Source organism: Pholcus phalangioides, unplaced genomic scaffold (assembly GCF_987345545.1).
Source record: "Pholcus phalangioides strain wild (caught in Gottingen) unplaced genomic scaffold, Ppha-v1.0 ptg000004l_1, whole genome shotgun sequence".
Lineage (NCBI taxonomy): Eukaryota > Metazoa > Arthropoda > Arachnida > Araneae > Pholcidae > Pholcus > Pholcus phalangioides.
In genome coordinates this window covers 49,270,053-49,294,190 of record NW_028301597.1, presented here as the reverse complement: position 1 = coordinate 49,294,190, position 24,138 = coordinate 49,270,053, and the positions used below count along the sequence as shown (strand labels likewise).

Sequence of the window (24,138 nt, the reverse complement as noted above, 5' to 3'; positions counted from 1 at the left end):
GCAAAAGCAAGTGTCATTAGATACGTTCTTTTTCAAAGTCGGACAAAGAAAATAAGTTTGCAGAAAAAAGGGGCCCAAAACACTAGTCCTCATCTCTCTCGTCGTTCAGAGTAAGTTAATTTGTATACATTACCGTATTGCTTGCTTTTTTTATGGCGTTATTATATCATATATATTTTAATGCATTATTTATTATATTATTATTGTGTTGTATTATTGAATGAAGCCACTTTTTTTAGTCACTTTTATGTGAATGAATAATTGTGGAACGAATTATGCGAATTTCCATTATTTCCTATGAGGATGTTTGTTTCGAATAACGAGAGCTTTGTATAACGAGCACGTTGGCGGAACGAATCAAGATCGTTAACCGAAGTTCCACTGCACAGTAATGGAGAAAATAAATCATAAACTAATTATATATTTGAAAAAAAAATCATATAAGTCATATGAAATTCATGACATATTTTCAATAACAATAGCCTCTATTATGATTATATATTTTTATAAATTGCTTTGTGTGTGGAGGAAAAAAAGTGATACGGAAAATTTTCGGCTTAATTTCTACATGGCAAATGGAGTGTTTATCCAGGGCTTCATAATTTTTTTTTTTGGGGGACCTCAAATTCACTCCATTCATATTTTTGCAATACAATGGTCTAAAAAGAGCCATCCCTCAAATAATACGCTGTATTTCTGCTGAGTCCCTAATTTATAACGTATTCGCCAAATATCCCCATCCTCACATGGGAGGTTCCCCCCTCCTTTTTCCCGAATCGCCGGGGCTCCCCACATCAAAATCAGAATCTACTCAGATAATATATTCACAACGTAAAATATTCATATCACACACGAAAACAATTCCTAAATAAGAAATAAGCCTCCTCATAATTTTCTTTGTGCCTCCGACCATAAGAAATGGAAATATATGTAAAATATGATAATGATTATAGTGTGTGTGTAACAATAAATACTTAAAATAGACAATAATTATTAAAAAAAAACTGTATAATCAGTCATCTATCGCCTCTGAATTGAAGGCACAGGACACATGAGAAAAATGAAAAATAGTCACTCTGAGCTCCAAATACAACATTTCAACACTCAATTATAACGATTGTAATTATAATTATTTATATATATATATAAATTATCTCTCCGTTTCGACCTAAAAAAGGGGCACCTACTTCATAATAATTACTTTCTTTTCCCTTTATAATATATTGTTTTTTGCTATAATTCCATATTATTATTATTATGAGCAGCTTTCGCATAGTTATTAATTTATAATTCTTCTCATCTCTGATAAATCTAGGAACCTGATATATTGATATATTTCTTCATTCTAAATTTATATATAGCCTATTTTTACTCATATATATAATTTTTTTTTCTATGTACATGCGTAATATTGGTGTATTTATTATACGTGATGATTATCAGGGCCGGCTGTGAGGGGGGGGGCTTTGGGGGAGTTAATCATTCTAACATCCACGGCCGCTTTAAGAGAACCATGGGCTCCCGGGCAGTGATTTTTCTGAGTCCCTACCTCGCAAATTCTCGAAAATTTCAACCAGATCAAAAACATTTTTTGAGAGCTTCGGGCCATTCTCTTGCGGGCCCATGCGTTGAGACGGCACTTTCTACATCTAATTAGCTTACCTCTGAAGCTTGGGAGTCTGAATGAATGAGCGCCAGGATTTATCTCGTTGAAGAGATCTCTTTCAGCTCAGCTTCGTGGCATAGTCTGGGACCCTGGGGACTTTGTTCGCCCCAGATAGTTAAGGCCCTGATGATCATTACGTAATTGTTACCTGCAGCAAGTAAGCCTTTGGTGCTTCGGATGTTCGAGCTTCGTCTCTTCGGAGAGATTGTAATATGTACACACGTAAATATTTTCAGGAGATGAACACTTCATTCTTCTCCTTAAAATTCTGGCAGTAGTTGTACATTTTTTTTTGCTGAGATTGTTACACATGATTAGTGTCTTGTTATCCGTTTTTCGCAAATATTTGGTCGATCCACGCGTGAGAATATTCATGCGTGAGCGTGTGTGTGAGAGAGATAGATTAGGTAGAGAAGATAGAGTGTGGTTCGGGGGGTGGTTTCATTTTTAAGCGTAGGTGTAATGAAACAAACAGTGAACCGAGGGTCATGCGGCTTCCTTTGGTTCTGTAGTCATTCGTTTGGCCATGTCGGCGATGACCTCCTTGAAGATGATGTTGTCGATGTTTTGGCCGAGCATGTACACGAGAAACCAGTCGCCGATCGATCCCCTTCTCACGATCGTGTGCAGGTGGTCCAAGCTGACGATCCTGAACCGCATGTTCAGGAGGTAGACCCTTACCAGCGGACATGCGGCGATCACGACCCGGAAGACCAGCACCAGGCCGGTCAGCACGGACAGTATAATGAACCAGAACCACAGGAAGATGTAGATCTTTTCGTTGATGATGTTCAGGGGAAGGATGCAGAGGGCGTCGTGCATCTCGACGTTGCCCGACGACCCGTACTTGTAGAACCGGCACTTTGTGACTCGAGGGAATATCTTGATCATGGGGTCGGTCCTGACCTCCTGGTCCCTTTCGGAATACCGGATCACCTCGACGCCGTAGCTGAGGAACTCTCCGTCGAAGAAGCGGTTCATGAGGAACATTTGACCGACGACGTTTGCGAAGGCCATCGCCTCGCACAGGAAGTAACGTGCGGCGTACCAGTCGTGCTGCCTCAGGCTACCGACCAGGTAGTCCACCAGCAGCTTCTTCTTCTGTTTCTTCTCCTGTTCCGAACACAGGCCGATGTCCAGGTCCATCATGAGGGCCTGTATCTTGCCTCCTTCCCACAACCGCCAGAGCCAGCGCGGCACATAGAACAACGCGGCCTGGAAGAACAGGGTGAAGCACACCCACTGGTAGTACCGGTGGTAGCGGAAACCCTCCGAGTCTTGAGAAGCGTCGATCCCGGGGTGCGGCACCTCCTTGCCGACCTCCTTGTCGTAGGCACTGGGCACCGTGAACGTGGTGTGGATCCAGCAGAAAGTGTTTATGACGTTCTCGGGCACTTCGCTGCTGTGGATGCAATCGATGGGGTCCCCGACGAATTGTTTCGTCGTGACCACGACGCAGAAAGCCATCAGGACTAGAACGGTGACGGTGTAGTGGAGCCGGAACACGTTGTTGTCGATGTGTACCCTGCTGATCTTCAGCAGGCTCTTCAGGCTCCGCAACACGTCTAGCATACCGTAACTCGTCGCCGTGTCGGCTGACGAGTCCGAGCCGAGCCTCTCGCGGGGGGCCCGCCGAACCCTCGGGGGACGGAGGGGCCGGCCGTCAGAGCCCGACTGCCCGACAATGGTGCCGGCTAAAACGGAGCATTTGAAATATAAAAAAGAAGTGGGCGGGTAAGAAGTCGAAAAAGAGGTTGGGCTAAGTGAAAAAGAGCTACCGGGCCCCCCTCCTAAAAATAAACCACGGCTCGTAGCAGATGAGACACCTTCTTGAGATGCTCCCGAGATCAACACCTCCCTCTTGTCATCACGGTGGTGATGTTGCGCAGCGGTATAGTCACGTGACGATTTTATTAATAAAATGCTCCAGACGTCGTTCCCGGTTCTCAGAGAGGGACGCGGGTCCTGTTCGAGAAGCCGTATCGTCGCTGTGACCGATATCACTGTTGTTGTTCTAGCACCGAGCCTACCACTTTCAGCTAGTGCATTGCCCGCAGACATCAAAGCTCGCCTTGGCCTTCGAGCAATTTCAATTCTCTCTTCTTCTAGGATTCAAATTCTCATCCATCAAAACAGAGACCTCATGATTCTATTCCAAGGCATTTCACGCAAAAAAAAATCATCAGCTTCGTGATCAGAGGATTCAGATTTATGCGAGTCAGCAGTGACAGAAAATGTCTGATAATCGAAAGCTCAAATTTTTTCGGAAGCGGTGCTTAAAATAAAAGACTTACTGCGGCCAAGCGAGTGCTGTGAGTGCTAGTGCTGCAAGAGATTTGGCGTTCCCTAATCAGCAATATTCAGACAGTTCCAGGCGGAGATAATTTTTCCAAACTCGAACTTATTCCGTGGTAAAAGTTCATCGACTGTCCCATCATCGAATTCTATATCCAATAACGTCCGCTTAATTCAAATACACTGAAAGACCGGTCTTCCAGCAAGTCATTCCAACGCGTCCGCCGTCCACTGTCCGAGTCACTCTCACCTACAGACACAGTAACAGAAGCACAATTTTCCAGATGCATTTTTTTTCCCCTCCAATGTACTTGAAATTTCCTATATAGAATAGATAATGGAGCTCAGGACCCACACGGAGGAATGTCCGATCGATGTGGTGGGTAGGAAAAAAAAATCGCTCGCTATGGTGATATGATGTGCTCAATTACAGCCGCCACCGCCGCCGCTGCCACCAACGTGATGAAATCAATCAATCTCAACGTGACTAGTCACTATGTCCAATGAGTGAGAGCGGTAGAAAAATATTAATGTCCAATATTGTCCCGAAATATTCACTCACTAGTGCCTGTTGATATCCTTATTTTGCTTTTACGGATTATTCTTACACAAGGGGGAAAAAAACGGCCATTCCGCGGATATCGGAGCAAGGAGCAAAAACTTCGCTCAATGTCCCGGATCGTTCCCGAGCCAAATAGTTTTTAACCACCAACAACGCGGGGAAAAGTTCCAATCGTCGTCCATCCCCTCGTCGGCGCTGCTGCCGCCGCCACTGCTGCTGATGATGACAACAGGAAACGCCGCCTACCGCCACTGCTCCGGAGTCCATCAGCCATTCCTCCCGGCCACACACACACACAAATAAAAATAAAAACCAAAACTACGCCACTGGCTGCAGCAACCCCTCCACACACAACACAAAAATTGAGAAGGGACTTCTCTGGTCCGTCGAGCAGCTGCCGTTCAAGCCATTTACTCGCGCCCTCATTCGCCTAGCAGGTACGCCGCTGTCCCTCACTCTCTCACTCCCTCTTAGGAGACGGAGACCATCGGTCACGTGACTTTGCGCGCGACCATCTAAAAATACTATGTACGAGAGAAACCGAAAAAAAAAGTCGTCCACAGTAAATGAAAGGACATGATTGTGTCCGCGTGGCCAAATTCAAACGGAGGCAGGGAAATGGGTTAAAACAATGTATAGTTAATGTTACTTTCTCTCTGTATATACTGTATATATGGAAGAGATCGTCGGTGAATTAGAGATGAGGACGTGCTTTTTATTTCGCCAAAGGACAAATAGAATTTGCGGCGCCGTCCGTCTCGCCAAAGAACCTTCGAAAAATGTCACTAATAGAAAAACCCTTAATTCATTTTATATCGTATTGTCTTTTTTAGTTTCCGTTTAATGATCAAAACGGCATTTTTGCACATTAAAAATAAATGGCTGCCACATACGATAAAAGAAAAAATTAATATTTATTCGAAAAGTCAATGAGAAACTTTGGTTATAACAGTATTTCTTTACCATTTTTCGCTATGGCGACCTCTGCATTTAGACCGGTGATTTCCAACGTTTGGACAAGGGGGGACACGTTTTCCCATTAAAACTTGGAGCTTTTCAAAACTCCCACCATTTTTAAAATAAGTTCAAACTTTAAAATTTAAATTTCACCTACTATACAGTACAGTATTAACATGTAAAAAACATCATTCAACCATAGCTCCTACTGCCACCTATCAAATAAAAAACTCAAACTGTTATAATTCTGCGATTGAAATTAATGACAATTCAATTAATGTGTCGCCAGAAAAAAAAACGATATGCATGAATTAATAAATATTTCTTCAGCATTAAAATATAAATTAAATTAACAAATTTGCGGCAAAACTTTAACAGTCGTTGTTTGCGTGTGGTAAAATAACGTTAGTATAACCCGCAAAGAGGAAGCTGTCCGGGTCTTCTTCGATCTTATTTATCAAAAGCCTGTATAGGAGATCTGACATTTCAATGCGTGTTTTACTTATGTATTTTACAGTAAACAAACATCAACTGTAAGTTTTGCAACAAACTTGATAATTTAATTTATATTATTGGTCAGAAAAATATTTATTAATATTATATTATATATTTTTTTTTTTCATGCGGCACGTTAATTGGAAACTGGGAATCAATTTCTATCGAAGAATTATAACAATTGTTCATTTGATACGTGGCACTAGCAGTTTAATGATGTTTTCTACATGTATTGTAATACTGTACTGTGTAGTTATTTTTCGATATTTTCCTAGAAGACATATTTTCGCTGATAAAATTTTATTTTTACGCGTTTGTTAGTTATGGACAAAAGTAACAAAGAAAGGTGCCATTTTTTTCATGGTGAATAAAGTTTACAAAATATGGACGTTTAGAGTTTGAGAAGGACTGAGTATGCTTCCGTGTACACAAGGTTTTTGTTGCGCTGAGAAAAAAATTACCCATATTTTATAAGGTAGCATGTTATTTTGTTATTACGCACAGATATCGAAATTGTGCGGGCAGAGAAATGGGCCTGTGCAGATGAAATAAAAGACAATATGCCTCCTATTCTGGGGGGAAAAAAGTTAGGGGCATATTTCATGTTGGAATAAAATTTTTATTTTATTCGCGAGCATATCGATGCTCACCATACCCGTGCCCCATCCTGGAGCCAGCGCCCCTCCCCCTACTACTACTACACCAGACACACATGCACCTCGTCCATATTCCTCTGCGGAACTTCTAATGATTTGGTACATGTAATATGTGTGTACGTATACTGAACCTTCCGTGAAGTTTGTTTCTGTGTAATGCTTGTTATGTTTAGTGCTGCCATCTGCAATGAATTTTTGAAACTATGCATTTTTTCTCAACTCGTGAGTTAGGTGCAATGAATGAATAATTGTACCGTTGTGTAGGGCTGTTGCTCTCTGCGGCGAGACTTTTTCACGAGAAGATCGGCTCGCATTTGTGCCTCGAAGTTGGGAACAGTGGGGTTTGAACCCGGATCCTCGCGATTCGAGTCCGTCACTATGACCAACGCAAATATCGACCATGTCTCAACCACCACAGTGACCCCCCCCCCCCACAGAAAGAGATATATAGCCGGCTCTCCTCTATATTGAATTTATAATGTAAAAATAATAATGATAATAATAAGATTTGTCCCGGGCCCCCGTTCTAGAGCCTCGCCAGCCCTACCCTTGTAAGTGTCGTAGTGCTCACTTAAACCATTGAGGATAGATAGCTGCTGCGTATTCAAGAGATACATTCCTGGAGCCAGCTACCCATAATTATGGGTAGCATTCTTTACGTTTTGTGTAGGATCTTTTATCAAAGTTTTATAGTGTTTCAGAGATTTGGAAGTGTGAAGAAAGATCCCCAGTCAGCGTGATATAGTGGTTATACAACATTTATCCTCTGAAGACGGCACCCATAGTGTGTCGAGATGCTTTAGAAATTTCGGTATTTTATACAATATATTCGTATAATTATATCAGGCAAAGAATTATTTAAATCTAACAGTAAAAAAAAAATTTACATGTATATTTTCTGTACTGGGGCTGAAATCGGAAATTTTGTTCAATTATTTTCAAGTGAATTCAATTTCGAATTCTCCCCCCCCCCCGAACTTGAGTTTTCCACTTTTTTTTTAAATAGAATTACCTTTTTTCAAGACATTTCTGAAATTATAAGAAATTTCTTTTTTTTTCTTCAGAAAATGAACTTCCAAAGAACTTTTGTGAGCCCCGAAGCGACATTTCAGCTGAATAATGGCCTGGAAATAAATATCTCCTCAGGTGTTTCATGTCGGTGTGGTCAAGTTGAAGGGATCCAAGAAAAAGTTTCATGAAATCTTTATACATATTATTTCCCGAAAATTTCTTAATCCATAAGAACATTTTTATAACCATTTAAAAAATTTAATTTTACTACAGTATGAATAGTTATAAAATATAATTCATTAAATTATTGGTATGTTTGTGCATTACCATTATTATTTATATACAGGGTGTTCCATAAATGGTTTAAAAATTCATAAAAATTGAGTGAATTGGTGCATATGAATGTAGTTTTCGAAAAAGTTACCCTGACGGAGGGGGAAGGGTGTCTTTTGATTAGTTCACATGTTTGTCAATAGAGGGTGCTGCACGAAAGCGAATTATTGAAAATATGGAAATCAGAGTCCAACGCAGGCAGGGAGTGCAATTAACAGCTCATTTCTGAATTTTCTTGTCATGTCACTTGATGTTATGAGGAGCCGGCCTTCCTTTGAAAAATTCTCTCCGCAGAGAGCAATCTCAGACCTTCGAAACGATACAAACTAAATGTAAGTTATGTAAGTTATTTACTTCAAGCTTTCGAAAGTTCGAGTTTTGACTTTCATTATTTTCACTTCAAAATATATAAGCAAGATGGCGGTGGCAGCAGCAATACGAAACATACACAATTTTTGGCACATATACATGCAGAACACAGATTCCGGTATAAACTAATTCGTTAGCGAGAGTGGGGCAACCCAGAGTTATCGTATAATCGAAGAACGTATAGTAAAGATTAGCGACGAAAAGAGTTGTATTGTTTTGTTGCACAACGCACATGAGGCAGCTCAACAAGGTGCGCGACTCGAACAAACAAGTTTATTTATCTGCTGATTGGTCCGTTTTCTCCTTTTCTTCACTTTCTCTCTTCAAAAAAAAATAAGAGATTCTGAGGCAGATCATCATCATCATCGTCACACCCTTGCATTTCAGAACCTCTCCGGTCGTTTTCTCTATCCTCCTCTTTCTTCACTATATGCGGACATTTCTTCCCCCACTCCTATTCGATTTTTTTTTCTGGTCGCAATTCTTGTCCCGCGTACCTCTTCGCCCCAGCATGTGCGCAGCCTTAAAAATTTCTCAATGTAATGTTTACGAGCCGCATATGAATGGTTAAGTATTAATTGTAAAAGCGGGCCCAGGTGGACGTTTCCCAACTCAATTTATAGTCTTCAAGGGAATATTTACCAGATGCACGTGCGGTTATGGTGGCAGTAAATTTATTGGTTTCTAAATTTTCAAGTCACTAAGCACTTTTTAGGAGAAAACGCCAATATACGATCTTAATACTTGTTTTTTCTTCCCAACCGTACACAACCCATGCTCTATCGACAATTGCCAATTTTAGCCCTTGCTCCCCCCCCCCCTCCCATTAAGGCGCAAGACCGTATCGGAGAAAGATCTTAACCCTTTAAGCAGTTTTTAAAATTTCCCTGATCCGCATTATAACTGCCACAGAGGAAATCACTAAACCTTCTAGAAATGTGCCACCTATTATCAAGAAGAATATTTTTTCCGATTGCTTGAGCTGATGAATGCTTCTCCCCCCCCCCCTCCCCAACACCGAAAATAATGGTGATAAAAAAAACAAAGGAAGAATAGAAATGATCTTTCTTCTTTATATTATTACTTATTCTGTTCGTACATCCCTATACTACTCCGAAAAGAGGGGGAAGCAGTCTCTCTCCCTCTCTTCTGTTAATCAAACTTGGACCGACAGGTTTGGGTGGAGGGGGGATAGAAAACATATTTGACTGTGAAAACTACTTCAACGCAGTAGTTGGGCAGAGGACCCGGGTTCGAACCCCATCGTCGCCACAGTGGTGGTCGGCTGAAGTTGGTTTTCTGTGGTTCCCAACTTTGAGGTGCAGATGCAAGCCGCTCAACACGTCGTTGCATATGGGAAATCACCAGCCTGGCCTGAATTCAGTTTTAATATAGTATCACCCTCTTACCACTGTAAAAAAATTACTTAAAGGACGTAAAATATCAAATATTTGTATGGCTTACTGTTAAAAAAAAGGAACAACTTCAACTCATAAGTTGTTTGTAAGTCTGTACGTATGTAAGAATGTTTGTAAGTTGCTTTCATATAAATATATACATTGAAAGTCTGCATGCTCTCTGCGGGAAGCGAGTACATTAAGATCAACAATCTCCTACACTGCGAAGAAAATATTTACCATACTGCGATTCCACCACACCAGGCACAAGCTTACGAGGTTTTTGTTCTTCACCAAATCAAGGACCTTCATGGCAAGAAATTTGGAGATGCAAAAACAGCGATCCATGGGCTGAGGAACACAGTTTGGAAAGCATATGCCTAGGAGCCTAGGCTAAGGATTTAACAGATCCCCCCACCAGTAACCATAAGCCAACCGCTTGATTAAATTTTCAATTGATTCCAACCAATAACCAATAATTTCAGAAGGAAAATTGAAATAAATAATATATATTTTTTAAAAGTTTACGCTGTTCCGAATTATGAATGAGAATACTGTACATAAAACCGTTAAAAAAATTACTCTCTAATCTCTAGGTTTTTCTTTGAGCAACATTCTTCTACTCTTGGTACCACGTGATAACAGTGCCCCCAGAATCGACGGTGCTTTACGATCTCTATGTTGTCTTATAGAAAAAATAGTAAAGCAAAAAAAAATCCAAAGATGTTTATTTCTCAATAAATAAATATACGATCTCAAGAACATGAATTCGTTGAACAGAAATCAAGAGGAAGGTCAATAAAATATGGGAACAATCATTCTACCCAACGATATGTTTTTATAACGAATAATACTAATGAAAAAGCCGCAATAACCGAAGAACGTGTACCTCTTCTTTTATGAGATAATTATGATAATAATGAATTATGGAACATTAGATTTTCTCTCTCTGCGGATAAATTCGTATAATGTACTTTTACCCCCTCCCATTCCATTAGGATATACTATTAATATTTTTAACGTCGACAATAACTGTACTGGAATGATTGGGACATTGTTTCAAGGACCTGAGCTTCTGGAACCCTCAAGTAAGCCAATCAGACATGGAAAGCACGATGTCAATTTTCTACAGGGTCTCAGAAACTCGCAGTTAACCAATAGGATTTAGACAGTCATATACTTATTTCATATACTTATTTATTTATTCGCGTCTCAACGGGCAAGGATTGCCCATTTACAGAAATGGACTAGAGAAGAAAAAGACAAAAACGCAAATACAATTCTACATCATGAAAAAAATGTCTTAGGCCGGTATTACACTATAAAAAATTGATAAAAATTCTTTTAAAAAACTTGAAAAATGTAACCGATAAGCACATCTGTTACATTCGAGCGAATTTAACTTATCCGCCTATTGGTTACATTTTACAAGTTTTATAAACGAACTGTTATCAAACTTTCATGGTGTAATGCTGACCTTAGAATTTCTGAAAATCATGAAAAAAATGTCTTAAAATTACTGAAGATCATGAAGAAATGCTTTATCGCGTAAAAGCAGAGAAATATGCAAAAAACATGAAAACTATGCAAATCGTAGCCCTAATCATGACAATACATTCGAGTGTATCCGAAAGAAAGAATAGCCAAATAGAAAAAGGAGAGAATAAATCGAAGGTTGGTCACGTTTGCATATTATGGCGATAAAACGACCGTCCATGATGGAGGACGGACGGCGTCGGCAACGACACTGACATGCCTTGTTATTACTTCACTTACACCCACCCAATCCCCCCCGTTCACGAGGGAAAAAGGCCAAGAAGTCCATCCGCAAATTAAATTAATTGATTTTTATGGCTTTCTGTGTGTGTGTATGGGTATGTATAATATAGGCAATATCCCCGAGAGACATTACGCACACATACGCGCGCGCGCCTGTCCGTTCATGTAGACTAATTTCTCAAAGGCGCGTCGGTAACATTACGCGCGTTGAATTCCGCGGCCGTAAATCAATTTCCTCGAGCGGGCCCGTGAAAAATGGCCTCTCTCCTGCCAGGAATTGTAACGACGCCCGCAACAAGAATTACGCAAAAGTACATAAAGGACGCCTTAGGGCCATGTTGCTTCGTGATGTAATGGTTCCCGATCATCAATTCCAAAAGTCACATTCAAATTTTTGCGCCCTATAATAATCACGATCTGAATATTACCACCGTGATATATGTCAGGGGTCTTCAACCTTTTTCGATACGTGTGAGCACCGTTTATGACCGCCGTCAGTAGAAGAGCTCTCTCCTTGGGGGCAGCTTGAATATACAGGGTGTCCCATAAATTCATAAACACGTAGTCGGAAAAATTCATAAAAATGGCAAGAATCGGTTTATTTGAATGAAAAAGATTTGCGAAAAAAGTTATACTAACGAAAAGGGATTTTTTAGTCCAGGAAAGTTTTTAGTTCAAAATTTTGTCGGTTGAGGACACTGCACGAAAGTAAATCATTGGAAATATGCAAATTAGAGTCCTCCAAAATGCACGGTGCATGATTTTACAACTCATTTCTGAATTATTGTCGCTCATGTAAGGTTTGAAAGCGATATTGCTGAAGTTATTTTACCTCAGCCACGAATCTCACCGCGGAGATTTTGTGTCTGAAACGTTCGTACAGCTCCAGCCGGCGTGCTGGCTGGAGCTTTACGAACGTTTCAGGCACAGAATATATTGGAGAAAAGTTCAGGTCCAATCAATCTTCATTTGATTTTTTGCGCCGCCATCTACTCACAAAAATTTGAAATAATTTTTTTTACTAAACCCAAAAATAAAAATTCCCCTAGGGTTAAGAATAATTTTTTCGCAAACGGCATCATAACCGATTCGTTCAATTTTTCTGAATTTTCAAACTATTTATGGAACACCCTGTATGCTTCACAATGTTGAGTCAGCTTTCACTGAACTTTTTTTTCTGAATTGAAAAAAAATTTCAGTGAAATCTCAATATAACGATACTCTGCGGACGAAGGAAAAATCATTGCAGAGAGACTATCTTAACATCTTCTAGATCACTGTATTTGAATGCGGTTTGCGAAAAATTTATTCTCACGAAAGGAGATTTCTTTGGGCGAAAAAAAAAAACTTGCCCAAAGTTTTGTCAATAGAGGGTGCAACAAGAAAGCGAATCACAATTTCTGGACCCAAACATTTGTTCAATCACTTCTACAGTATGTCCGAAAGGTTTGTAAAGCGTCAGCCAGCGATTCGTGCCTCAGATATTTTGTCATTATACCGAAAATTTGTTTTTCTCGTAAAATATTTATTGAATGATCCAACTGACCTACAAAATAAGTCGCCTTTCCCAACACATCACCCGGGTTACGTGTCTACCACCGTTATTTTCACAGCTGAAGAAGTCTGCCTCGGCTCCATCAGCAGATAAAGATGTCTGCCTAAGATCCATTCACGGTTAAATTTGTCTGTCTCCGCTTCGTTAGCAACAGCTGAAGATGTTCGCCGTCACTCCATTCGAAGCTGAAAATGTCTGCCTCCGCTTTATTCTCAGCTGAAGACGTCTTCCTTCACTCAGACGCGAAACCAGAGAAGGAGGGGGGGGGGGCTATCGCCCCTCTAAAGAGTAGAATAATAATGGGGGAGATTTATCTGCTCCCGTAAAGTACGACCCACGCAATGAGTCGCCCTTCCCAATACATTATCCTGGATCCGAGCCTGCTGAGGACTCGTACTTGGCTGGGAGTGTGTAACAGCTTACTTATTTACATACTGACTCTCAAAAATCATAGTACTGTATCAGATCTCATATAGACTTCCTGTAGAAATGAGGTTCCCTGGATGACTCCAAGCGTTATGATGGACCCGTGTTCTATGTGGTCAGTTCTGCTGAATCCAGAAATCACAGTAGTCACACTTTTTCCCCCATCGTATTTCGCTTAAAAGCTTCATTTTTTAATGACCAATTTCTTTTTTGTGGCCCCTTGAACCACCTGTCATGGCTTCCCTTAAACTTGATTTTTTTACCCGTATCTTCCCATAAGAATATCCCAGGATTGCAATGGGGGGGGGGGGGTTACATGGTCCCAGGTTGAGAACCATTGCTATAGACTTGGTGCCCGAGATGAATCTGATTTTATTTATTATTTTTGCATACTACAAATTTAGACTTTTGGTGCCTCAGTCCATATATAAAGTATGTGTAAAACCATCAAAATACAGTACAACAAAAGGATCTGCAGAGGCGTTTTTCCTCGGGAGAAAAAAAAAACCCAAAAGAAAAGCCATTTGATCCCGGTTGGTGCACCGTCATGTGGAACCCTTCTTGTGGAAGTAGAGCAAATAACATTTTCACACAAACAAACAAACTTGCATGGGGTGGCCCCCTTCACTCGTAACAACTTTTAGCCGAAGCTACCACGGTCAATAAAACGCGCAGCTCGTGGCGGGCAAGTGGCAATTGCCGGGAAGCGTTTTTTACGATCCCGAATCGTAGCCAAAGACTCGTAAACGCCACTGGTCTGATCCCGAGGATCCGATACTCTCTATTCCTAATCAAAGATTCTCGAACACACAATAAATCGGTTGCAACGCACAAACAAAAAATCTGATTTGAGTGATACTGTGAAATCACTATCTTTTCTTTTTGTTTCTATACACCATTGATGAAACAGAGCTGGGGTTGGCTGAACTTCCAGATTTTTCATCGGGTGACGCAATGCCAGACTTTGATGAGCGATGTTTCTCGTGCATAGCCTAAACCGGTTTCATAATACCGTAGGAAAACACCCTCTCATCCGTGGAGTTTCACATCCGTGATCATCTGACAACTCCGGTTAAGCGCATAATTCTTCATTTCCCGAAAGCGTACGCGGAAAAATCCCGTACCTGAAGTAACGTTCGTGTGGCTTCTGTCTTAACCCTTTAAGTGGTTTTTAAAACTTCCCTGATCCGCATTATAACACGTTGGAAATCACTAAACCTTCTGGAAATTGCTATATATTTTTAAGGAGAATTTTTTGCCGATTTCCAGCGAGCTAATTAATGCTACCTCCCTCTCCCCTCACTGATAGAAAATAATAATAACCAAGGGAGAGAAAACTATCGATTTTTTCTGTTATCTAGGCTGTACGCAATATGATACCACACTACCTCGAAAGGGAAAAGAAAAAAATCGTTTCGCTCTTCTCTTCTGTAATCAGACTTTGAACAAAAGCTGACAGAAATTTAAATTCTTAGACCATGGCCAGAAAACCGCATGCAAATCACTGTTCGAAATGCCATTCCGCACATAAACCGCTGCTTTTGCAAATACAAGTCCTTAGCCATGAAGGTCCCTCTTGATTTGACAAAAAAAAAGTTAAAAGTTCTTAGGGAATAGTGTGCGCCTGGCTTTATCACAATACAAAACAATAGACCTCGTAATCTTACTTAATGTGCTATTCGCAGTACACCAACATGTTTTCACGATAACTAATTGCTTTGCAGTTTGTTAAGATTTGTTTTCTTTGGCAGGAGAAATTGAACTCCATAGACCTTTCTCTCCGCAGAGATCAGGCAGACCCACCACACGAGAGATACTTACATAAAATAAACTTTCATTCAACAAGCATTCTTACAAACAACTTACAATTATTCAACAACTTACGAAGACTGAATAACACAGGAACAAGCAGCAAATTACCGAGTAGCGATTGCGTCTGACATAGGCAAACAAATTTTTTTTCAATGTCTTTATACACATTATTCGTAACTAAGTATATTTATCATTTACTAAAAGCCTTCCTACGACATGAATTTTATGTCTATCTTGCTTAGATTTCAAGATAACACAAAAAGTTTCTTAATTTTCCACCAGGTGGAGTTCAAACCTTCCTTATCGTTCTCGTACGGCACGTTCTCGTATTGATATACCACTACGTTACTTTCATGATTCTATCTGTCATATTTCAGGTGTTATTCAACATTATGTGAAATTTACAAAGTTCTTCATTTCTCCAATATTTATCCTTTTTGTTCCCGGGCATCCCAAAATGATTCTTAGAGGTAGGAAATGATTGTAAGAGGCTGCGCATATGCCACTGTATACGGGAATCTTCAAGTGGTCATAACTTTTGAACGGATACAGATAGAGCGATAGAAAAAGTGTCAAGGCATACTAAATTGGACATAGGCTACACGATGAAAATAACCAAAACGCCCCCTGGTGGAAATTTCTCTAACTTTTGTCATCTTGTCTTGGCAAATAAGCGGGCTTTGAACAAAGCTATAGCTTAAATTTGTGAAAGTCCACTTTATCAGACGGTAATATATAATGCTCAATCAGAATGTGTACACTGACTGCAAAAGTTTTCAACATTTTTAATACTACAGCGAATATAAATTATATATTATCCTTAAATTATATATTATTATTATATATATAAATTATATATATAATTAATATATTATATATATCCTGACTTAATTATTGTGCAAAAATATTCAGATAATATATACTTGAGCATAATATATTTATCTTAACGTATATTTATTTGTTTTATTAAACACAGGGCAAATTACGGGGTGGGCAAAAAGTCCGCAGAAACTATAAAAATTCATAAAAACCGGAAAAATAACCGAAATAAAAAACGGTTTGCAGGGTTAGCATGTTAGCATCGCTAAGACAAGGGAATTATTTTAAGACAGGAAAAAACAACTAAAAAACAGCCGATAGGTGTCACTGACGTGTGTACATAGGTCAAAGAAAAAGATACGTAAATAACGAACAGAATGCCTTCAAATCGTTTGTTACAGCAGTATGTGTTCCACATGACCACCACCACCATAGGGGGATAACACATTGCAGGCGAGTCACAAATCCAGCAACGGCAGAGTGCAGCAGGTCCATATACATGATTTACAATGCTGAACTGGTTGTGGATTAGGAGCGCAAGTTCTTATAACCGTCTCATTTGCAAATTTCCACCAAAGTTGCTAGTACCAGCACCACCTACCCACTGATTTTTTTTAGTTATTTTTTTCTTGTCAAAACAATTCCCATGACCTCGCGATGCTAACCCTGCAAACCGTTTTATATTTCGGTAATTTTTCCGGTTTTATGCATTTTTAAAGTTTCCACGGGCTTTTTGCCCACCCTGTATAGTAATTGTTTCGTAATGAAATTTTGTAGACAGTAATTCTTGAAGTTTTCCATCAGAATACTATATAGCGGTAGATACGAGTCATAAAGAGTTTTTCAGAATCTGCCATTTTAGAACGTGAAAGTCGTCAAATCAAGTACTGTATTTCAATCACCGATTCTATATAACTTTTTTCTCAAATCTTACGAAGTAAATTTCTTTCGGTATGAAATACAGAGTGTTATTTTATACGAAAAGCTAATTAATTAGCATTTTTTGATAGCAACTGAGTAAAAATTTGATATTTACGTTTCCCAAATTACAGAGGTCAGATTATCACAACTGAATTTAGGCTGATAATTTCCCATGTAAAACTTTAACTCTGGAAGAATTTTTTCTTTTTTTTATTTCTTTTAGTCTTTCCTTGAACTCCTTTCCGTACAGGGATGAGATATCTCGGCCTAGAGTAGATGAAAAAATACATTCGTGCTCCCCTATGTTTAAAATGGGAGGAATTTGTATATTTGAATGCGGTTTGCAAAAGAAGTTACTTCTTTTAGTACGGAAAGGAATTTAGAGTTAATAATTGTTCCGTATTGTCTACAAACGCGAAGGGAAATCCATGAAATTCATTGATGAAGGAGTAAAAGCGGTAGGGGGAAAAGGGAGAATCGGGGGAAACACGAAAACAGGATAAAATAGAAAAATCCAGGAAAAAAACTATTTCTTGGCAAAATTCCAAAACAAAAAATAAAACGGAAAGAGGAGAAACAATAGGGCGCTCGTCGTTTTTATGACGAGAATAGTCTCATGTTTCCCCTGTTTTCCATAAAAAGTACACGCATTCGTTTTTCACATGCTCTTTCACATTCAATGATATTTCGGTATAAAAAGAAATTAGAACTGATTTTTCGTGTACATTGAGGAGGACGAATAAGAAATGAAACATTATTCCTGTTTAATTATTACGTAATCCAATTATTTAGCCGCTGCTCTTGCATAATAATAACATGTTATTGTTCTCTGACCTGATTTTCAATCGATAAATCGGTCTAGGATACGAATTCTTGTAGACAGTTTAGCCATTGGAAGCAACGTGTGTCTGTGTATAGGGGAAAAATTCATCACCAACAATTCACCGCCACCTAATTCATCGACGAAGTGACATAGTCATAGTCAGTGAATGGATGAGCAGGTGAGTGAGCCAGTGAGCAAGTGAGTGAGTAAGTAAGTAAGTGAGTGATTGAGGAGGAGTTAGTTATCGTCGTGCAGGTGAACAAATGAGCCAGTGAATGAATGAATGATGAATGACTAAGTGAAAGAGTGAGGGAGTTAGTTACTGAGCAAGTGAGCAACTGAGCAGGTGAGCGTGTGAGTTAGTGAAAGATTCGTTGATTGATGACCGCTCACGCCCAGAGCTGTTGTGCAAGCAAGTGAAAGAGTGAATGAGTTAGTGTTTGAGTAAGTGAATGATGAATACTAGTGAGTGGATGAATTATAAATAGTCAAGTGTGAGTGAATTACTGATCAATAATCGAGTGAGTGGAGGAATGATGAATAAGAAAGGGAGTGGATGGACAAACAAACAAATGAGTGAGTCACTCATGCGGTCATTCACTCACTCACATGGTTACACACTCACTAGCTTATTCACTAGTTCATTCACCAACTCATTCGGTCACTCACTCAGACATTCACTCACTTGCTAACTCACTCTGTCACTCACTCACTCACTGGTCAGTAAATTTTCTCTGTTGTGATTTTTCCATCGGTGAATGGTTTGTTAGTGAATTTTCCTATCAGTAAATTGCGTGGTGGCGGTGAATATTTTTCGGTGAATTTTCCGTAGCTCCAGGAGATAAATTCTCTTCCTCCCCCCCCCCCCCGTCTTTGAACACTGGCACTTGTGCTAGGATCTCTAGGATGCCACGGAACCTCTATTGAGAAACGTACCCTTAGGGGAAACAGCCAATAGTACAATATCGTCCATGAACACTTCAAGAAGCAAAAAAATGGCAACCTTTCAGCAATATCATCCAAATAATGAATATCTTGGGATTGATGGGGTCCCTCGTGGATTTGAAAACAGTTATTCACACGTTCGCCACATGACCATAATATGACCGTTGGAAGCATCTTTAACATCGGTGATGACCTATAATAGCCTACCATCACTTGAGAATGATCGTGATGATAGGCCATATAGCGTTATATATACATGTTAAGGGCTTTTACCGTAACATATATATGATCGTCGTTTACGAAAGATGTATGGCTCGTTTCCATCACCGATTGGACAACGAGGAATGCCCGAGAGAGATCACGTTCGGTAGGAGGTCGTCGTCAGATGACGACCATCAACAGCGATGAACTTCCACGCGAAGATGGCCGTGATGGCCGTCATCGAATCAATAATCTTCCAAACTTATTCGTACCACAGTCCACCTTCTCTCTCGGAAAAAAACATTTCTGAGTGCTCCCATTTTCTATGCCAACCCATAAAATCCCATAATGCATCTGTAGCTTCAAACGCCCATGCTCGTGGTCCGTTCCAGACCCTTCTTTCCGTTATCACCCACTTTGGGAAACACTGAGTTAGCGCAATGAATAGCATTAACATAATTTTTTATTTCATTCCCTTGTAATCTTTATCTTGCTACTACTAAACCAGGCACATGCACCTCGTCCATATTCCTCTGCGGAACTTCTAACGCATTGGTACATGTTAGAATGTGTGTGTACGTATAGTGAACTTTCCGTGAAGTTTGTTTCTGTGCAATGCTTGTTATGTGTAGTGCTGCCACCTGCAATCAATTTTTTTAAACTATGAGTTTTTTCTCAACTCATAGTGATTGAAGTGTAATGAATGAATAATTATACCGTTGTATATTTGTTAGGCCTGTTGCTCTGTGCGGTGAGACTTTTTAACGGGGAGATCGGTTCGCATTCGCGCCTCGAAGTTGGGAACCGCAGAAAACCAACTTCAGCCGACCACCACTGCGGCGACGGTGGGGTTTGAACCCCGATTCTCGCGCTGCGAGTCCGTCATTATAACCACTCGACCACCACAGCAGCAATATTTATCTTGATGCGTTCAGAGGCGGATTTATGGTTTCGCCGCCCGCGGGCTATAGAACTTTTTGCCGCCCTTCACTCATTCCAGTCTTTTTTTTTTTACCACTTATTCCTCAAATTTGCCGCTATAGTCTGCTTAGCCCTTCCCGTGTCCCCCCTCACATCCTGGAGCAGAGTCCCTTGGCTAGGATCTTTGGCGACGCCCCGCCCCCCACAAGCCAAAATTTTCACAGGCTCTTCTATAGTAAATTTATGGCATGAAAAACCAAAAGATGATGGTAACTGGAGCCCTCTTTGTCGGCTTTTCCCCCTCCACTCTTTTTTTCTCAATATGCTTTTGAGAAAAGTTTTTAAGTTACTCTTTTGTTGTTCGCACGCTTTTACACTGTCATTATTTTGGTGACTCCCTTAGTTACTTTCTAGGTCACTATTTTAGTTGCTCACTGACATCTTTTTCCGTTTTATTAAGTCACTCCTATTCACGGGCGCACTCTCTAGATCACTCTTTTTTATCCCTCATTGACCTCGTTCCTTGCTTTCTAAGTCACTGATTCGGTTACGCCCATTGCTTACACGTTCTTTTGGTTGCTCACTGACTTGATATCATCTCTATATGTCCCTCTTTTCGTCAATCACATGTATGCACATTCTCTGAGTCGCTCTTTTTGTCGCTCACGGTCATGTTTCCCCGTTTTACAAGTCACTTCCAAGCTTGCACACTCTCAAAGGCAAATCTTTTTGTCTCTCACTGAGTTCTTACTCTCTAGGTTACTCTTTCGGTGGTCACTGCCACACTCACACACCTTCTAGATCACTGTTTTGGTCACTTCCATGCTCTTACACTCTTTTGGTTGCTCCCATTCTCATACACATTTTTGGTTGCTCACTGACCTTATTCCATCACCCCCCCCCCTTCTTCAGAATTTTTTTTTCTCTCATCGCCGCCCCCCCCCCGACTCATGCGACCCCATAGGATTCTATGGCCCCATAGATGGAGATAAACTTGAAAGTCTGGGGGGGGGGGAAGGGAACGGGCATTATATTGCTGGGGGGGGGGGGGCACGATTATGATATAATGTCAATTCATATATACACATATACATTAGTTCAGACGACTCTATCTCTGACGCCGGGCCCCCCATCCCACGACCACCTAGATAACTAGTTATATAGGATGTCGTGCCCATCCCCGTATCTCCGCACGTGGCCCATGCGTTAAGACGGCACTGACCCTACGAAAATTTAGAGCAGGAGTGAAATTACTCTTCGTAATTCTATCAATGGGTGCCACGTACGTCTGCATCAGTTTATTTATAATCATCCTTTTATATATATTATCCAAATGCATAAACAAATATTGAAATCAGGAAAAGAAGACCGAAAATAAAATCTGAATTTGGCGCGTTCCAATGTAAAATTGAGTGATCTCTGACTGCCCTCTATCAGTACAAATCTGAACTTAATAGATTGTGAACTAAGTAAATAGTTTCATAAGTGACTTACAGATGGCAGCACAAATCTTGTAAAAATCAAAAATCTGTAGAATGTGAAGAGAATTTTTTGCGGTTTAGGTGGCAGTCGCGCAGAGGTGTACGCGAAAGGTAGGGGGCAGGGCCGTCTTAAAAGCAACGTGGGCCCCCGCGCCGTGATTTTTCTGAGGCCCTACCAGGCAAATTCTTGAAGATTTCAACCAGATTCCATTTTTGTGAGGCCCCCGGGCCGTGCCCGGGTGGGCCCATGACTTAAGACGGCACTGTGGGGGGGGGCCTCAAAGAGCCCGATCGTACCCCCCCCCCCCAAGCCGATCAAAATTCAATATTTTGAAGAAAATTGAGTAACAAATTTCTGTTAATTTAAATCGGGGACGCCAGAAGTGTTCCCAGCCTGTGGGTGCTCGTCTTGTAGGAAACTTTGATAACAATTCTGGGGGTGCTCGGACCAGTGACACAAATTACTGAGCACCCACAGCTCCAACGCCAATGATTCAAATGCTTTTTTGAAGGATGGTAACTCCGAATTTCTCGGGAAGAAAATTTTTGTGCCTCACTCAAGCCTCTTGTGCCTCCTCTAAGGGGCGCTCCTGCGTACGGCCCTGGGCAGTCGTGTAATAAACCCTAATTCTTTTTTTCTTCTTTCTTTTGAATTTTTTACAACATATTTTTTTAGACTCAAGTTTTAGTTACTACATAACAGGAAAAATAGCTCGAGAAAAATTTCTACCTGTGCGGCACCTATTTTTTGGCGCCCTCTGTCCACTTTTTTTTCTCAACAATTTTTTCGCTGTTTCAACACGGATTTGAGAGTCACCCCCTCCCCACTAAAGCTGTACCCTGTGCTGGCGCACGGATCTTATGACCCAAGAGCCGTCCCTCACTACTCATCATAAAAATTGCTCGGCTTCACACAATTTATTTAAAAAATAGGCTTCGGAACCTGGATCGGGGGGGGGGGGTGGATACTTAATGTCAAGATACTTAAATTACCCTCACCTCCTCGCCCCCCCCCCCCCCCAATAAATTTTATGAGGAAACTCCTCCAAGAATTCATGACTATAATCCAGGGGTTCCCAAACTATGTGTCTTTAACCTTTTTCGACCGAAGGTTTTTCGAAGAGATTCTTTGTTACTTAAACTGCTCCGGGCAGCCGCGGGTAAGCGTTGATTAGGATAAGAGGCGCCATGGGTGAAAAAAGTTTCAGAACCCCTGGTGTAATCTCTAATGCATTACTTTTCCCTTCGGGTTTTCTTTTCTTAAGGACAGGATCATTTCAACGCATAGGGCCCATATCCGTGTTCAGCCACGAGAGTCCAATATGTACAGAGTCTTGAGGCATGGGCCCACTTAGGCACGGCCTGGGGGCCTCAAGAGACGTGGGAATTCACGAAAATGAGATCTGGTTGAAATCTTTGGTAATTTACCTGGTAACGGCCTCAGAAAAATCCCTTATCCCCAGGGGCCCATGATGCTCTTGAGACGGGCCTGCTTCAAGATGATGAAATATAGTATTACCATTGTTTTGAAGTAATCATGTAAATTGGTTGGCAGATACGTACCTCCAGCGAGTGAGAGGGGCCACAGAGCATCATTTTGCCAGGGCCCCCCACTGTATCGTTAACGCGGCCGTAGTTTGACTTTCCTATGGCAACCGTAGCCCGCCTCCGAAAGGAATTTGGGCCAATGCAATCAGAGATTTGCTACCCGATTTTAAAAACCTGGAGCAAATCATATTTAAATCAGTAGGCAAAAATAAGTCATTCATTGGGGGAGGCATATGTGTACGCAGAATTTTCTCAAGGAGGGGGTTTTCAATTTTTTTTTTCTTCTCAAGGAGGGTTTTTACGTTTTTCCTGCAAAATAGCACTATAATATCTACCTCTCAAGAATCTTATTCACGTGTTTTGATAATATATCTTAAATTTTCGGGCCGAATGCTCAAGGCAGAAACCAGATACTCTCCCGGTCAGCCGGGACAAGCACTCAGTTTGGCGCTTTCTCGTAATATTGAAAGAGTCGTAAAATGGTGACAAATACTGCTCACCCTTCCTCTGATTCAGCACATATAGGGAACCAGACCCGCCCGTGTCTCTTTCTCTTGTTGTAGCCCTACCCGTGTTTGAGTCAGTGGCCCCTGGGTTTTTTTGAAATCGAAACGCACTTCGAAAGAGTCTGTATGTGTGTGGTCTCGGTAAATTGAGGATCGATACGCAATCTTCGGTTACTTATCGTTGTTTATAATTTTATTCCTTTTTTATGAACTCGATAGTGCTAGCAGTGACTATCGCGAGCTCCGAAATAGGTCGAGGTTCAGCCTCTCTTGGATAACGAAATACACAGATAATGCCGAAAACTTGCAGGAATCGATAAAAAAAAAAGGAATTCGATTAAGAATTGAATCACGTCAATATTATAAAGCTTGCCCTAACCAGACGCGGGGCCCGGAGCAGAAATGATAGTTGGGCCAAGAGCGTCCCCACAATTTTATATTGTTTATGTTGGTGGGAAATAAACATCCGTCACTTCAGAATATACAAGAATGTTTAGGAAATTCCATACAAAAAATTTTAAACACGCAAATAAATGTAAATTAACACAAAAATTGATGAAAATTCAGCGCTGAGGGTAATTCTAACCTGATGAGAGAAACAATTCCCGAAACTAAGGAAAATTTTAGAACTGATGAGCTAAAAGTAATTGAAAGAAATAA

At 40.6% G+C, this 24,138-nt stretch overlaps 2 protein-coding genes across 2 annotated transcripts in view; both read right to left on the bottom strand.

Annotated features, from left to right (window-relative positions):
* LOC149087779 (uncharacterized) overlaps nt 1-24,138 on the bottom strand; it is a 227,873-nt gene that overhangs the window by 100,782 nt on the left and 102,953 nt on the right. The window lies entirely within an intron of this gene.
* On the bottom strand, nt 1,373-3,329 carry LOC149087785 (innexin shaking-B-like). Its single transcript, XM_089231872.1, has one exon. The coding sequence runs from the start codon at nt 3,236-3,238 to the stop codon at nt 2,153-2,155; it is 1,086 nt and encodes a 361-aa protein (XP_089087998.1). The 5' UTR covers nt 3,239-3,329; the 3' UTR covers nt 1,373-2,152.